We start from the raw sequence: 17208 nt of genomic DNA, 5'->3' as shown, positions 1-17208 counted from the left end.
TAATCTACAACGTACATTGTAATGCTACTTTCTATTATAAATAATGAGCATCCTGGTAGATTAGCAGAGGAGGCACTTCAGCTGATACCAAGGGTCCCTGCATGGCGAGACTTCACCACGTAGTGGTCTGACATCTCTGATAGGGGTTTCCAGTTTGTGACCAAGATGGGCTTTTATATTCTCTCCCACCAGGTAATGGGGCTGGATCGTCCCTTGAAGGGAATTCTTGGCTCCACATGTACACACACTCTAGGTATACTTAGAGTAGGGTTATGCATAGTAGGAGTACGCCTGATTACTACCTTGTTCATATGCCTGCATTTATACACTGTTTTAGCACCATGTTAGAACTGCATCTACTATTTACGCTCTTGTTGCTTGTAATCACTTTCATCAGCTTCTGTCTACTGATTATTGCAGCATATGTATTCTATACAAGAATAACGTTGGTTCAATAAATATTTTGAAAAAGTTCCACTGTGTATTCTGTAATACTTCTCTGAGCACAAGTAAGCACGAGTGACTGAGTGAAAGGTTCTGATCTGTTTCCACGATCCATGAGGGGTCAGGTTTGTCATGTTCAGTGGTTTCCAGAAACTATTTGCTCCCTGGTAAGCTTAGGGGGGCTTACACTGGCACTGTGAGCTAGCTGGTCTATTGGCCAACATATCCTGTGGGGTTGCACGGATTCAGTCTAGGCACCTTGCCCAAAGTTTATGTTGTCCAACAAATGCGCAGATCCTACGGATTGGTAGGAAATACACAACAATAGGAATTGTGAAAAATTCAAGTGTCACACAAAGAACAACTGTAGCATATGAGCTGCAGAGTGGTATGGGTATGGTATGCAGAGGTGGTGCACTTTACAGCACTCTATTGCAAATATATAACTAAAACATGGTGTGGAAGCGCACTGACAGCACATTTTCCAGTGAAAACCCCAAAAATTAGCAATGACATCAGTTTTACTTATAAATCTATACAGTACACAAATAACGTACGGAAACTGGATTTCACACATCACCAAGTAGTGTCTTGATATATTTTGATCTGTTTAAATCTTTGTTCTAACCACATTTTGGAATGACACAAAAAGTGCTATTTTTGTGCTTTCCTAACTGCTGATATACTTTGAAATATTTGTACAGCTCAGTTACAGCTATTTAAAAGTTGTGTGTAAGAATTACATTCTACAGCAGTTCTTTTCACAATGTCTGAAACCCAGCAAGAATATCGGATATGCTATAACTTTGAATCCACAAACTAATTGGAGAAAGAAAAGTAATCACCAGTCTCCATATTACAAGATTAAGCAACAATTTGTCTGAAAACCAGCTTGAATTTGACCTCTGTCTTTGAACTCACAGCAAATGTGACAAGATAAAAACAAAATGTAAAATAACCTTTACTGCTCATTCACCTTTTGAACTCCAGCATGGTTATTTGGGGGTGCTGTAGCACCCCCACACACCTACTGCCAGCGACTATGGCTCCACCTTAAAGAGGACAGATCTTCCGATGCCATAGAGCCAGATGTTTTGAAGCAGGCCTACTATTAAGGAGTTTCTTACTGCAGAAACAGCTGAGGCTTCACCATTGGAAATAGTGGAAATCATCTCAAAATGAGTCAGGGAACGCAGGAAGTGAGACAGTGGGACATCTGTCGATTTACGGTGGATGTCCCACCTAGAAATAAAGACCTTATTCTTTACTAGAAGATCATCAAAAACCTTTTCTAACCAAAAGGCTTGCTTTGACAATGTATATTTTTTCTTTCAAAGTATTTTGCATGGGAAATGTTGTGCAGTAGTTACCACCTACTACTTTGATTAATGGTCTTTTTAAAAAATGTTAATGATATAATATTTCTTTTTGTAGACATCAAGAAAAGCATCAATAAAAGCAAAACCAAGGAGAGGTGTATCTGCTCCACCAGAGCTTACTGAGCTTCTTGAAAAGTTTTCCAAATGTGCAATTAAAGCTCAACCTGATGATCTACTCAAGTGGACCAAAACGTAAGTTTAACATTTTCTTAGCAACTGTTTTGTTAGAGAGACATATCGGGAGACATTAATCTTGGTGGTTTTGCAGACGACCTTTTAATTACAGATGACTCAAAGGTAGGTTGTTGCAGAGGCACTCATTGGTGACCAAGAAACGTGGCATCCTTTTCTAAATGTTCTAAGTTATCTAATTCGTAGAGCATGGACTAGTATAGGCTCCTTGAAGTGGGCGGACCTGTCAGATTGTAAGGTAAAGCTACTGAATTGGGAAAAATAATCCATGTGCAGTGTAAAGTTGTTTAACGGCTCTCCTCCTGTCATTAGGGGTCTTTTGGTAAGGTCATTTGTAATCTAGGGACAGTTGACTTGAACACATTGATGTCTGCTCAAGCAATAATTAGGAATGTCTAGGTATAGTCCATCCTGCACAGAAACATGATCACTAAACTGCAGAAATTGAACATTTTGATTAAGGGCCGTTTGGATGGGCTGACTATATTTATTCCTTGTGTGTAAAAGACAGAGCATGCTCTTAGTACACATCCCGATTCCTATCACTAGAGGCCTCTCGAGGCCTCACTAGTCCTTTGCCCAGAGGTGCATCTTTAGTTCCTACACAAAAACCAAATTCTTTGTAATTTCAATTCATCCAGATAGTTCATTTACCTATTTCAGCCTGGCTACGTGACCCTTCCTGTGAGTAAGGGTCAGGCTGACAGCACACCAGGCACTGTGAGCCTTAATCATATGCTAGTATCTGTCATTATCAGAATGACTCTGGCCAGAGAGAAGGTGAAAGTAGGGAAGGTGAAGCCCAATACCCTTATGTTTGAGTTGCTACTGATCATGATCATACTGGTCGGCGGGCTCACTGTTGTGAAGGAAATCAGGCACTTGGGAACCTTGTAGAAGTCTAAGATATATTTCATGCAAAAATAGCAAGCAAGCATCAAAATATTCTAACAGCCGATTGTAATTTCAATGGGTCAGCGCCTAATGTCTGATCAGATGGAACATATAATTCTAAATTCTATCCATTTTATTCACTATTTTTATACACCTTTTTCTCAATGAAATAAGCAGAGGACAGGATATGTGATCGACTAAAAACTCCAGAGAGGCACTAACAATCAGGTGCCCGGCCAAGCTCTTCTTGTGCGGAAAGGCCTTGCAGTTCTAGCTTTGTTGTGGCAACTTCACAACGAGGCAATTGTTATGTGAACAGTCTGGCTAAATGCATAATACAGGATAACAAGGTGGCAGTGCATTTAAAATGTGCAAATGTGCAATAAAGCTGAGGTTCTGGTAGTGCTTTAAGCAGGTATAAAAACAAATAAAAACAAGCACTGGCGTTGCCAATAGGTCTCGCAGTAGGAAAGTTGGAGCTATTACAATTGCAAATAACAATGCCTTTTATTTTTGTTTTCATTTTAAAAACATAAAGGGCTTTGTCATTTACAAAACCAATAGCTCCAACTTTCCTACTGCGAGACCTATTGTGCACTGCACAGTGTGGGTGAAAGTGGCACTGCGTGTGTGTGAGTGGCTTTGAGTGAGTTGCGTTGCGTGGGTGAGTGGCGTTGCATGTGTGAGTGTTGTTGCGTGGGTGAGTGGCGTTGCGTGGGTGAGTGGCGTTGCGTGGGTGAGAGGCGTTGCGTGGGTGAGTGGCATTGCATGGGTGAGAGTGGCGTTGCGCGTGTGAGAGTGGGCTTGCGTGGGTGTGAGTGGCGTTGTGTGTCTGAAAGTGGTGATGTGTGGGTAAAAGTGGCACTGCGTGGGTGTGAGTGGATTTGCGTGTGTGAGTGGCGTTGCGTGTGTGAGTGGCGTTGCGTGGGTGAGTGGTGTTGCGTGGGTGAGTGGCGTTGCGTGGGTGAGAGTGGGCTTGCGTGGGTGTGAGTGGCGTTGTGTGTCTGAAAGTGGTGCTGTGTGGGTAAAAGTGGTGCTGTGTGGGTAAAAGTGGTGCTGTGTGGGTAAAAGTGGCACTGCGTGGGTGTGAGTGGATTTGCGTGTGTGAGTGGCGTTGCGTGTGTGAGTGGCGTTGCATGGGTGAGTGGCGTTGCATGGGTGAGTGGTGTTGCATGTGTGAGTGGCGTTGCATGGGTGAGTGGCGTTGCGTGGGTGAGTGGTGTTGCGTGTGTGAGTGGCGTTGCGTGTGTGAGTGGCGTTGCATGTGTGAGTTGCGTGTGTGAGTGGCGTTGCGTTTGTGAGTGGCGTTGCGTGTGTGAGTGGCATTGCATGTGTGAGTGGCGTTGCATGTGTGAGTGTTGTTGCGTGGGTGAGTGGCGTTGCGTGGGTGAGTGGCGTTGCGTGGGTGAGTGGCATTGCATGGGTGAGAGTGGCGTTGCGTGTGTGAGAGTGGGCTTGCGTGGGTGTGAGTGGCGTTGTGTGTCTGAAAGTGGTGCTGTGTGGGTAAAAGTGGCACTGCGTGGGTGTGAGTGGATTTGTGTGTGTGAGTGGCGTTGCGTGTGTGAGTGGCGTTACGTGTGTGAGTGGCGTTGCGTGTGTGAGTGGCGTTGCGTGTGTGAGTGGCGTTGCATGTGTGAGTGGCGTTGCATGTGTGAGTGGCGTTGCATGTGTGAGCGGCATTGCATGGGTGAGAGTGGCGTTGCGTGTGTGAGAGTGGGCTTGCGTGGGTGTGAGTGGCGTTGTGTGTCTGAAAGTGGTGCTGTGTGGGTAAAAGTGGCACTGCGTGGGTGTGAGTGGATTTGCGTGTGTGAGTGGTGTTGCGTGTGTGAGTGGCGTTGCGTGTGTGAATGGCGTTGCGTGGGTGAGTGGCGTTGCGTGGGTGAGAGTGGGCTTGCGTGGGTGTGAGTGGCGTTGTGTGTCTGAAAGTGGTGCTGTGTGGGTAAAAGTGGTGCTGTGTGGGTAAAAGTGGTGCTGTGTGGGTAAAAGTGGTGCTGTGTGGGTAAAAGTGGCACTTTGTGGGTAAAAGTGGCACTGCGTGGGTGTGAGTGGATTTGCGTGTGTGAGTGGCGTTGCGTGTGTGAGTGGTGTTGCGTGGGTGAGTGGCGTTGCATGGGTGAGTGGCGTTGCGTGGGTGAGTGGCGTTACGTGGGTGAGTGGCGTTGCGTAGGTGAGTGGCGTTGCGTGGGTGAGTGGCGTTGCGTGGGTGAGCGGCGTTGCGTGGGTGAGCGGCGTTGCGTGTGTGAGCGGCATTGCGTGTGTGAGCGGCGGTGCGTGTGTGAGCGGTGTTGCGTGTGTGAGCGGCGTTGCGTGTGTGAGCGGCGTTGCTTGTGTGAGCGGTGTTGCGTGGATGAGTGGCGTTGCGTGGATGAGTGGCGTTGCGTGGATGAGTGGCGTTGCGTGGATGAGTGGCGTTGCGTGGGTGAGTGGGGTTGCGTGAGTGAGTGGTGTTGCTTGGGTGAGTGTGGCATTGCGTGGGTGATAGTGGGCTTGCGTGGGTGTGAGTGGCGTTGCGTGTCTGAAAGTGGTGCTGTGTGGGTGAAAGTGGCACTGCGTGGGTGTGAGTGGCTTTGCGTGAGTGAGTGGCGTTGCGTGGGTGAGTGTGGTGTTGCGTGGATGATAGTGGGCTTGCGTGGGTGTGAGTGGCGTTGCGTGTCTGTAAGTGTTGCTGTGTGGGTGAAAGTGGCACAGAGCCTTTGATGTGGCCTGGCGCAGGAGAAATGCTGCTGCTGCTAATTAAATATAAAAAGTGTTTAGGGATTCACGGCTGCCGAGAGTAACAAGGCAGTGCTGGGAGGGGGGCTGCACACCAACTGAAGTGCTCTGGTTGCACGGCCTGCGGCCGGCCGTGTGAAGTGATAAGCCTTTGAAGTACACAGGCATGCTGTGACGGAGGTGTGAGAGGTCTGGCAGGGAACAGATGGCCTGGCTGTCGGAAGCAGGGGGCGGGGCAGCGCTGGGGAAGCCTGTGGGAGGGTGATTGATGCCTTTGATGTGGGGAGGGAGGAGAGCCTTTTGCGAGCCTGCAGGAGAAATGCTGCCGATGCGCGTGCATGTTTAATCATGTGATTCACGTGAACTTAAAGAAAACCGCGGCTGAAAGCCCGTGGTTTGAAGTGGATTTTGCCGACTTGAATTCTCCCCATTTCCCATTCCTGCGGAATGGTAAAGGCGAGACCTAAAAATGTTATTATAAATAGCCTTGTCTACATAAAATGGTGTTCTCACTTTGTAGAGGTACATTTTCCTAAGCCACACTGAGCTTACTGAAATTTCCTGCTGTTGAGGACTGATCCTAAGCTGCCTTCCATTGGCCGCAAAGTTAGGGCATTTTATCTAAGCATTGCAGAATTTCTCCTGGGACTCTCCGCCACCATTTAACAGCTTCTGCTACTCTAGAACGATTGCATATTCCAACGTACTGTCTACTTTACGGTGCTCAACTTCTCTGTTTGGAGCTGGGGTCACTGGCACTTGGACTGGAGCCCCGTCAGAGCCTGCCCTTGCCTTCTCCTTAGGCCTGTTCTTCCTTAGTCTCTCCCCTTCCTCTGGAGGGACCACTGTTTCACCAGGAAACTGACAAGTTGTCTGTGCCTTCATGAGTACATTGGTTGTCAACCAATGCTTGTATGCTTCAGGCCACTTTAGACAACTGGTGCTCTATCAGGTCATTAGCAAGATGGCAGCAACATCTCACTTCTCCTGAAGACCCACATCAACTATTCAGTCTTGCCATTCACTTCCATTTCACCCCATTGCTAAGCAATAGGATGTGTCCTTTCCAGTCACTAAGGGACCATAACCGTCCAAGTTAGCCGTCGATCTTGCTTGCTAGTTGGCATCCCCTTCCCATTACAGACTGATGGATTATGCTGTCCTGCAACACAGAGATCTTGTAGCCTCTGACACAATCGCCATCGAGTTTAAGTGGATGTGCGTCAGGGCCTCTCTTATGCCGCTATGTTCAGCTCATTGGATCGTCTCTGGTATGTTCCTGTAAGTGAACATAGTGGCTATCAACGGAGATGTCTTCAAGTCTGCAGCCCTTCTTATATTAGTTGCACCTAAAGCACTTGACTGTCTGTGGGATAGAAGACGTGTCTTTTTCTCTGCTCCCTTTGTGGAGAGGAAGTCTCATACCCTCAGGATTCCTTCCTAGCTATAAGAGTGCTGAGAAAGGCTGTGAGTCTTTGAGTCACTTTTCTGTATGCTGGTAGGAACTCTTGTCGCCCTTTGAATTATAGCTAAGCTGCTGCTGTCCCTTCATGAACCTGTTCACTAACCACCCGTTTACCAAGAAAAGCTAGCAGCTTGGGATCTGTTTCTGTTAAATCTGACAAATACTGTCTGAGGGCTGCTGTACAAGCCTCCTCAAATTTCGCAGTAACCACAAGATTGTTGTAAGCTTTAAAATCTTTCACCCCCATCTCTTTCAATGATTAATTGTAATCCCTCTTAATATCATGTATCAAGATCTCATAAGAGACCTGATCGCTTTTCTTCATATCCTTAAAATTCAGTTCAGAACTCGTGCCAACCCAAATCTCCCAAATATGAGCCTAACCCAGCTTCTAACGGGCATGCAGTCTCTTGAATGGGGAGTTCACTCAGTAGGCTTATGGCTGTAGCAGCAAGTGTCAAATTCTGGGCCTTTCCGAGTTTTGCGAGTCCTTAATAGCAAATTTTAAGGATTCGCTATTAAAGACTCGCAAAACGGGATGCATGTAGAAATCTCAATATTTATGCGATTTCTACTGCTTCCTTATTTGCGATTCGCTAATTGCTAATCGCAAATCAGGCCCATAGGAATAAGTGGGGAGTCATTCCTTATTTGCGATTCGCAATTAGCGAATCGCAAATAAGAAAGCAATTTCAAGGGTGCCAGGGTGTCCAAAGGACACCCTATAGCACCCCAGAAATTGTAATGTACACTGGTGTTGCGCACACACATGTCCAAAGGACATGTGTGTGTGTAACATACAACTTAGAAAAATGCACTAAAGTGCATTTTTCTAAGTTTTTGCTATTTACCACGTAGTTAGACTTCGCGGTAAATAGCGGCCCCAGATTGCGAATTCGCAATTTTTAAATGGTTCATGAATTGCATTTAAGGAATCTCAAATTGAGATTCCTTAAATGCAATTAATCGCAATTTAGCGATTTCTAGAATTGCGATTTTTGCATTTGGGATGATGAATCCCAAATGCAAAAATAGCGCTCGCAAAGGGCTAGATTCTCAGAATCTGGCCCTTTGCGAGCCGATTTCGGCTTGATGAATCTACCTGTAAGGCAGGAGACTCACGACTTTTTAATTTTAAAAGGGCCTTATTTTAAGTGACTCCCGCCTGAAATTGCCTCTCCCTCAGAAGAAGTCAATTGGGAACATACATTCCCTCGATTTATATTTCCCAAAATCTCCCTCTTCCCTGTTCTGAAATGTTGGCACCTATGGTATCAATAAAGAATGTAACATTGATCAACAAGGACTTGTGCTGATGTTTGGCAGGAAGGTGAAAAGGGAGGGTCATACAGAATGCTTTTAAAAGTGGGATTAGGTACAATAATTACATTTACTGGCCTTTTTATTAGAGAGTTAAGGAGCTTTGCCGTTCTTGAAAAATAACATTATAGTTTATATCTTGCACTTGGAGAGTCAGCTCTTGGATAAAAAGCTCTTTTGCACACAGTTTCTGAATCGACATCCTATAAAATAAAGTTTCTATAATGATAGATATGCATACAGAAAAGCTCTAAAATAATGTTATTCTTCAGATACTTCGACAACTTGAATGCCAGAAAACGTCACTCAATAAAAGAAAAACTCAGAAGCATATCTTTACCACAACTCAGCGTCGTTACCCCGGAACTCTTAAGGGTTTTGCACGCACATGTAAGTACAATATTGTATTGTAAATTGGTATTAGTTAAAGAGGAAAAATAAATCCTATTAACATGGATTACAACAAAGGGGAGTAAGAGTGAGACGATTCGTTGCAAAATGGCTTTTCAATTTGGTCGACCCTATTTCTATTTTTGCATCTTAAAGTAGGGTTTGGCTTTCCAAAATACATATGCAGTACATATATTATTCATGTAAAAGAATCATATCCGCACGAACACCTAGGCCTATAGATAGTCTTACTTTTCCCGCTTCTGTCAGATCAAGTGGAGGCCTGCTTTTGTTGTAGTTTTGCACCAGAATCTATTTATACGTGCCAGTGGGCACATTTGTGTAGTATGAATTTATGAACTCCACACATTTATCCATTGCGTTCATGTGATAGCAGGCAGCGTTTGTCCTGCCCTAGTGATCAGCGGTCTTTAGGGGTTTCTCAGGAAGCAACCTGGAGAGAAAGTAAACATGGCACCCCTGGGACATCACCGAGGGGTTAAAGGGTAAGTAACGTTCCATCCGCTACCCCAGGCATTTTGATTGGGTAAATGTGGGCTCCCAGGGGTTGCAGCCCTCGGGGTGTCCACCTCTGGGATGCTTCAGGCCAGTGGAGTGGTCCAGGTCCAGGGTAGTTGGAGATTGGCCATTTGGGATCAGGGGCGTGGTTTTTTGGTCGTTAAGGAGGCCCACTGATGTATAGCACATTGTAAAGTATGCTGTGGTCCTGCAGGGTGCAATTTCTCTTTTGCTCCTGCACTCGCAATCCAGTTTTCCTGATTAGATGGCAGGTTCTTTGTTTCTTTTCCTTGGACCACTTTATTGGTAATGCAGGTTGGCGTTAAGCTTTAGTTGGCACTTATCAGGACCGGTGGCAGGCAAGCCTAGGGCTCATGCACTATGGCGGAAGGGTTGGAGCCTTGCCGAGGGATGGTGGTAGAGGGAGTATAGAGAAGTGACGCTTGCATCAGGTGTGAACGAGCAATGAATGAAATGAAAGCGGGAGTCGTGGTGATTGCTGGGATGTTTTGTTTTGGGTGTGTGCAGTGCAGGTTGGGGGTGGGAGAGAATGGTAGTGTTAGGTTCTATTGAACAGTACCAAAGAGTCATGTCGCACGGAAAACAATAAAGCAACTTGTTGGCGTCTAGTGAAATAAAGATACTGCACAAAACGCTCAAAGAGGCACTGAAATGTCAGGACTGCCCTTTATTAATCTGTCTCTCCATGAAATAAGCCAATTGCAGCAAGTGGTCTGCATTAGCAATTGTTAATTTTGTACCACTGCACAAGGATATTTATGAAAGCATTTTAAATGCTCATAGGCAGCAATTTAATTGAACATAGCTGCCTATGGCCTGGTGGGAGGTTAGTATTCAGACTGTAAGTCATGTTTGGTGGTTTGTACAGAAAGAAGAGGTCCGAACACTGGGTAAACTGATTCAGTTGAGTTCACTGGTAAGAGAGGTACCAGAAGATGGAAAAGTTAACTGGGAAGAATACAAAAAACACAGAAAAAGTTGGGTGTGTTTGAGAGGGAGGGTGGGAACGAGAGAGAAAAAAAGGGAGTGAGAAACAAGACCAGGAAGAGAGGGAGAGAGATGGCAAGAGAGATGTGAGATGTGTTCAGTGTTTACAGGGTGCATGTTGAATTGAGGAGCATGCATTTCTGTAAACTATTTGGAAACTAGAAGGTAGATGAGAATATTGGAATGTTGGGAGCTCCATTGAAAACAATAGAGTGCTCTGAGCTTCTAAAGGCCGGTAGAAGCCCGGAATTAAAGCATTCAAATGTTGTTGTCAACTGCTGTTGATGTGAGCAAAGGCCTCACAGAACCTGAGGGGATTTCTCCTCGAGTTCCCTGAGGCCTTTGTTTTATTTGTTAGAACATTCTGCCCTCTAGTGGTGGAATGTTCTAGTAGCCTTTTGGCCCTCCGTAGCTGGGCTATACAGGCATTAAAATCCAGCTCCCTTGTTAAAGGCCCTCGCCTTCGACTGTGACCTTTAACTCTGGAGAGGGCCTTTAATGGCCGGTATTGCCCGCTACAGCAGGCTATAATAAAGCAAAAGAGTTCTTAAGTAATGCTTGTATTTGTAAGAACCTCCAAGAGTACATTGAGTGTGGAGTGACACAATGTTTACTTTTAGTTGGGTAACACGCCAAAGCTTACTGGCCAGTCGAGTCTGCTCATCTGTTGGCAATTTCCCCGGCTGTAGAGTATGATGTTGTTGCAGGGCCTTGTTTTAGGCCTTTACACAACAACAGAAACAGATACTCTCAGCTGGCGGGCCCCTGTTACTGAGAGTGAAAATTATGCATTACAGACAACAGTTGGGGTCAGCCACTGTGGGTGATCACTTGTCTGTTAATTAATCAAACTGTCCGTACTTTGAGCACAATGTCTGTTGTCCGTTATTGACGTCATAACAGAAAGTATTTGTCCATAAATTTCTGAATTTCCATTTTATAGGTTTGTATTATACTGTGAAGTTAACAGCTGCTTTGATGTGGAGAAGTGTGGCTCAATGGTTAGAGTGGCAGACCCTGATGCAGAGGTCTGGCCCGGGACCAGGGTTCAATTCCTGCCTCGGCGGGTCTTGGGCTCAATTTCCTCGGACCTAATATTTCTTGCCTCGGCGCCTATTCTAATCATGGGTCCCACTCTGCAACTCTGGGCAATAGCTTGCTTAATCTCCACAACGCTTCACAATGGCCCCAACAGCGCTGGGATACCTGGCTTCACCTTGGGGGTGCCCAGGCATGGACTGATACATGTATGAATGAACAGGCATGAGCAAACTTTTTTAACAATAAACTTTATTGGCGTTTTCGATAGAACCTATAAAGAAGCACACATCTTTGCATTATGCCGCAGCATATCTTCTCATTCTAAGTATACATGTAGATTACGGGTGTCCAAGCTTTTCACTAACAATAGCTACTTATGTTCAATAAAAAATATCCCAATATCCCACTAATAACATTAGTGTTGTATACATCAGACAAGATTACTTTAGTGGCCATCCCATGCAAGATTATCAGCAATTTTGCAAGATTACCAGCCATGGTCACCTCAGTACAAGATTGCCAGCAGTAATGTAAAAAGGCTTAGTCAATTTGGAATGCCTCTAATACAAGGAACAGCTGCAATGGCCCCTGGCACCAAGGTAATATTATTAGTAATAGGTCATTCAAATATCAGCTTTAAATATACTTTGGAAATGATGGGCTCTGAAAATTCACACATTTTCATATCAAATGCACACTTTTCAATTTTGGTATACATATATTAATTGAACCAAACAAAAGTTTATAATTCAGTAGACTGTGCTGCACACATGAGAGCTACTCACGGGTAGCTGGGGAGCTAACAGAAGCTCATGAGCTACTCGATGGAGAAGCTTCATGTAGACAAATCAATGCTGACAGTAGCAAAGCAAGAACAATTGGCAGTCAGAAATAGTTGTCTGTTGTTGGCCATCCTCTCAGTAAGCCCATTCCACAAGTGCCAGTGCCCCATACATCTGCCACAGTATGATTTCTCTAGAATCCCAGGAATAATAATTCTCAGTAATCGCATATTTTTTGGAACTTGTCAGGGCAGCCCTGGGGCATGTATACCAACATTTCAACATGAGTCTCACCACTTTTTATTGAGTGGGACAAGGCCTGCCTCCCAAGTCTTGCACAGCGTGGAAAAGGAACTGGGAGTGTAGATTATGAGTGGTCAGTATAGGTGAGATATTCTAAGCCAGTCCACTGCACCGATCAATAGTTTGGCTTCAAGTGGGTTACACTCTGCTCTATCTCACTTAATGGTTGCAGTCTAATTGTCTTGGAGGTCAGGGGTGAGAGACTAGGACGGAGGACTTCTTTTATATAAAAGAAGCAGAGGGTATGAATCCTCAGTATACCTCCACTCTGTGGTTGGGAAGTGAGAAAATATAGTAGCATGTCTGCCATGACTAATCCTCCACCGTACAGGAACTTAAAGTATGTATTCATGGACATCCTGCCATAATGCCCATCCCATTTAAAATCCTCTAATGGCATTAAGCCATGTGGGGAAAAAAAGTCATGGGATAAAGCAGGGATAACTATGGCATTGGTGCAGTGTTTGTGCTACTGGCACCATTTGAATTAGGGGGACTCCCCACAATAAAGATTGGAGAAGGTGGATAAGTATAGAAAGTCTTTGCAGAGACCATCCAGTGGCAGAGCCTTATTTTGGTGCCACCCACTCATCTCATCTCTTAATACAAAGTTGCCAAGGCCTCTACGCCCAGCAGTCACAACTTTAAGGACTGAAATCTAATGCATCCTCACTGTATTGCCCTTGATAAGGTAGAAAATGTATTTGCCTGTATTAATCATGTGCCTCATATATGTAATATTTCAAGTGCTTGAAGACGAAAAAAGGAAGGATATTGGAGGTGAAGAATGGAATCATCAGCATAGAAGGATATTCTGTCCTCCTTATCCATGGTCCAGTCAAAGCCCATAATTTGGACACGTTTGTAGATTAATTTCTTCAGAGGTTCTATTGATAAGTTGTCCATTTTGAGCAACAGACATGATTGGACTCTGCCCTTCGTCCAACATCAGACTACCAACAAGCCGGCCAAAAGCTCCAAACAGTTGATGTGCAGCAATTGTTCCTGGGGAGACCACGACCCTACTGTGGAAAACTCCCCACAGTGTGCGCCCCAGCTGGACCTGCTGGCGTCTGACTCTATGATGAGGTCCGGTGCCGATCCAAAGATCCATCATGAAATTTAATCTCACACTTCGTCTGTAAGGTTGACTGTCCTGGAGTACATAGGACCCTCACAAAGGTATGATGCTTTTGGTCGTTGTAAAGCTCGATAGTGCAAAGGGCCCATAAAGATGGCCTGGATAGAGGAGAACAGCAGCCCGACTAGGCAGGCAGTCTGGCTTAGGGAAGTATGAGATCTTGGTAACTTTTCGTGATGGCAGGCTGAGCATAGAAGTCAAGGAATTGATCGTGAATTCCAACAATGTCACTCCCTGGGATGGAACCAGGAGGGATTTCTCTTAGTTTATTATGAACCCCAAAGCTTCCATGAGTTCCAACATTATTTTCAATTGGACTGCCAGCTGCCAAGGTGATTGGGCCATGATGAAAATGTCGTCCAAGTAAACAATGAGACGGATGCGGCATACCCAAAAATGCTCCACCACCAGTTTGAGAACCTTGGTGAAGCACCAAGGAGCGGAGGACAGTCCGAAAGGAAGGCTTGAAAATTCGAACACCTGTTGGTGCCAACAGACCTGAAGGAAACGCTGGTGTGGTAGAAATATGGTGGTAGAAATATGGGAATCGCTAGGTAAGTGTCCTTCAGGTCAAGGCGCACCATCCAATCAGATGGCTGCAAGACATCTCTCAGGAGGTGAATACCCTTCATCTGATGTGCCTGTAGACCAGCCACTCGTTGAACTCCGGCAATTTTATCACAGGACGTTCACCCCCATCAGCCTTGTCTATGAGAAAAATAATATTACTGACAAACCTGCGGGGTGTAAAGTAGTCGGATGGACTGCTCGCTTGGCTAACAGAGCATGAACTTCAGTGTCTGTCCACACTGTTTCTGCTGCTGAAAACGAAATCGGGCCCGGTCTGGCTGCCTGCAAGGGGGACCCATAAAACTCTATGTGGAAACCCTGAACAGTTTGTAGAACCCATGCATCAGTCGTTAAAGCCAGCCAAGCCACTTGAAAGGACGCAATTCTGCCTCCCACATATGTATTTGAATAAAGGAAGAACACTCACCGTAATTGGAGTTGGTGGCATGTCCTCTGGACCCTTTACCTCGGGAACGTTGTCCCGTGGTGGGGTAAAAGTTTGCGAAGTGGGTATATCCTGGTAGCTATTGCCTCGCCTGGAGCCTTGCCCTCTGGAGTAGGGGTGGGATGCAAAGCGTCCGGCCAAGATGCCCCTACCACAGCCAGTCTCTTGGAAAACCCGGGAGGGAAACACGTTCTTTTTTTTTCTTTTTTGTGAAAAACCTTTATTGTAGCATTCAGTAAAAATACAAGTATGGGCCTACAACCGCGGGGGCCGGCCTCTAGACAAATTAAAATCTCCGATATCACAGTATGACACAGCTCATCAGCCGACAACCCAGAAGTCCGGCAGCGATTCAGGATAAAACTTGTATTAGAATGCACAACTGGGTTCCAGGATGAGACAGAGGTTTCATTTTATATTTTATAAGAGAGGATCAGGTGTCATACAATCAAACACAATGCGGGGGACAGGGTAAGAAACAGGATATGCATGTAATGACCACTATAATGGAGAATTGGCGCCAGAGCATATAGATCAGTACAAAAGAGCACACAATATACATTCCATGTTGCTTCAGTACTCTGAGCCTGCCCGCCCAGGAATCAGGATATCATAAGAGCATAAGCACAAATACAAGCACACGATAAGAATCCGAATGTTTCATAGCTATACTGATCCTTTAAGAAGAGAGAAAAGGAAAGAAAGGCCATAGAAAATAAAAAAGGCAAAATAAAAAAAAAACCTCCAGCCCCCCCACCCTGCACCCCTGCAAATGGCTACAGCCTGACCCCACTAGCAGCGTGCCTGTCGCCCCTAATAACTAAAACCCCAAAGGTAGGAGAAAGAACGGAGGAGGGCATATCCATATGGGCTCCCAGCCCCTTTAGACCCCCCGCCTGAAACAGCCACCCTCTATCACTAAAAGACAGGTTTAAGACAACAATATAGAAGAAATTAGAGGGTACCGTGAGACACTGCCCAGTCTCTTAGAGCAAACAGTTGCAGGTCCAACCCTTATGAAAGCCACGCCAACCCTTCCCGACCCAGTCCATCTTAACCTTGGCCCTTCCGAACAAGAACACGAACCCCTCCCAGCGAGACCCAAAGGCACACAAAGAAGCAAGAAAGAAGAAGAGAGTCATCAGAAAGCAGCCCATGCCTACCGGCAGGCAATGAGTCCACAGGAACTGTAGACGTAGACGAACTCTCCCTCCTAGTTGAACAGTCCCAATGTGTCTTGCACAGGAGCCGTAGCGTCACCAGGAAAGGAGAAGATGACCACAAAATGAATGGAAAGCCACAAACAAAAGTTTCCGGGAGGGGAACGCCTGACGTCGTCTCCAAAGCCGGTGGTGGTGGAAGGTTCAGTAATACCATGACATCCTCGGGAACACCGTCTCCCAGGGCACCATCCGATGGTTCCAATACTTGTTTCCTCACGGGGTTCTCGCACGGAGTCAAAATGGCCGCGGTATGAATGGCTGTAGATTTCTGTTCCAACAATAAGGCTGGGCCCGGTTCCACCAGGAGCATCTCAGATAGGCGCGTGTCCAATTTGCTCAACAAAGTGTCCACATGTGAGCGAAATGCCCAAAGTTCTGCCAGTATCGACCTCAGCGATGGCTCATGCACCGTTCGATCCATATTCTCATGCCCGATATCAGTCACAATCACCTCCCCGGGTGAATCTGGCATCCTCGGGGGGGGACAGACAGGACCATGAAGGTGCAAATGCGGAGGGTGACCAGTCTTTGTCCGCAGCCACGGTCCACTCAGTTAAGGCCGCAGGCCAGAGACCCCGAACCACCGAGCCCCGGCGGGCGCAAACCGGGTCCGCGGGACCCCACCCGCAGCCGGCAGCAAGATGACTCACCCCTCGGTCGATGCTGAGCAATGAAAATGATCGCTGCCAATTTCGGGCTGAGTTAAAGCCTCCACTCCGTTCGACCGGACCCAGCCCGATTCTCCTGGCCGATGTTGTTGCACTACAGCCCGGCTGTGAAAGTACTCCAGGCCCCGGCTTCACCGCTGGAGTAGGCCGCAAACTTCAACTCGATGGAACTTCGTCAAACAAGCCGATAAAAGTTTCCGGATTTCACCATCGGAGTGCGGAACAGTTCATGCACACAGAGACTAGGCGTAAAGTCAGGATAATGTACAGGATATCGTGGCGGGTTACGGAGGTCGGCGGAGCCGGGAGCCTAAGCAGCCATCTTGCTTGCTGACGTAGCTCCTCCCCCGGGAAACACATTCTTAATGGACCCTGGGCCTTGTCTTAAGAAGTAAAAGTATCAACAAACTTTCAGATTTCTTTGATGAAAGGGTCTCCGTAGAGGTTCCCTTAGGCCACTTGCTCCTGCTTCTGAGACAGCCAGGTCTTCAACCTTCAGATCCTTCAGTAGAGACCTTCTACGTTCCGTGGACAGAACGCAGTTGGTGATACCCAAAAAGATAACCACCCCCTGCGCCCATTGCAAAAGGATCTCAGGGGACATCATAGTGACTGAAGCATCCTCCTCCATATCCAGTATCTTTGTCAAAGGGCCCAATAGGTCTAAAAGCGTGTCCTGGCAAGCTTGCCATGAGCAATCTATCCCTTTCTT

The 17208-nt window shown here is 46.2% G+C and overlaps 1 protein-coding gene across 1 annotated transcript in view; it reads left to right on the top strand.

Moving 5' to 3' along the window:
* The window catches only part of LOC147732562 (ropporin-1-like), a 321616-nt gene that overhangs the window by 130177 nt on the left and 174231 nt on the right, over positions 1-17208 (top strand). The window contains exons 5-6 of the mRNA XM_086958828.1: positions 1887-2015; positions 8679-8796. Coding sequence (XP_086814954.1) covers positions 1887-2015; positions 8679-8796 — 247 coding nt within the window. The remainder of the gene's footprint in view (positions 1-1886; positions 2016-8678; positions 8797-17208) is intronic.

The sequence above is a fragment of the Lissotriton vulgaris genome, chromosome 2_1, assembly GCF_964263255.1.
Source record: "Lissotriton vulgaris chromosome 2_1, aLisVul1.2, whole genome shotgun sequence".
Classification (NCBI taxonomy): Eukaryota; Metazoa; Chordata; class Amphibia; order Caudata; family Salamandridae; genus Lissotriton; species Lissotriton vulgaris.
Note: the sequence above shows the minus strand (reverse complement) of the source record. Positions and strands in the feature narration are given on the sequence as shown.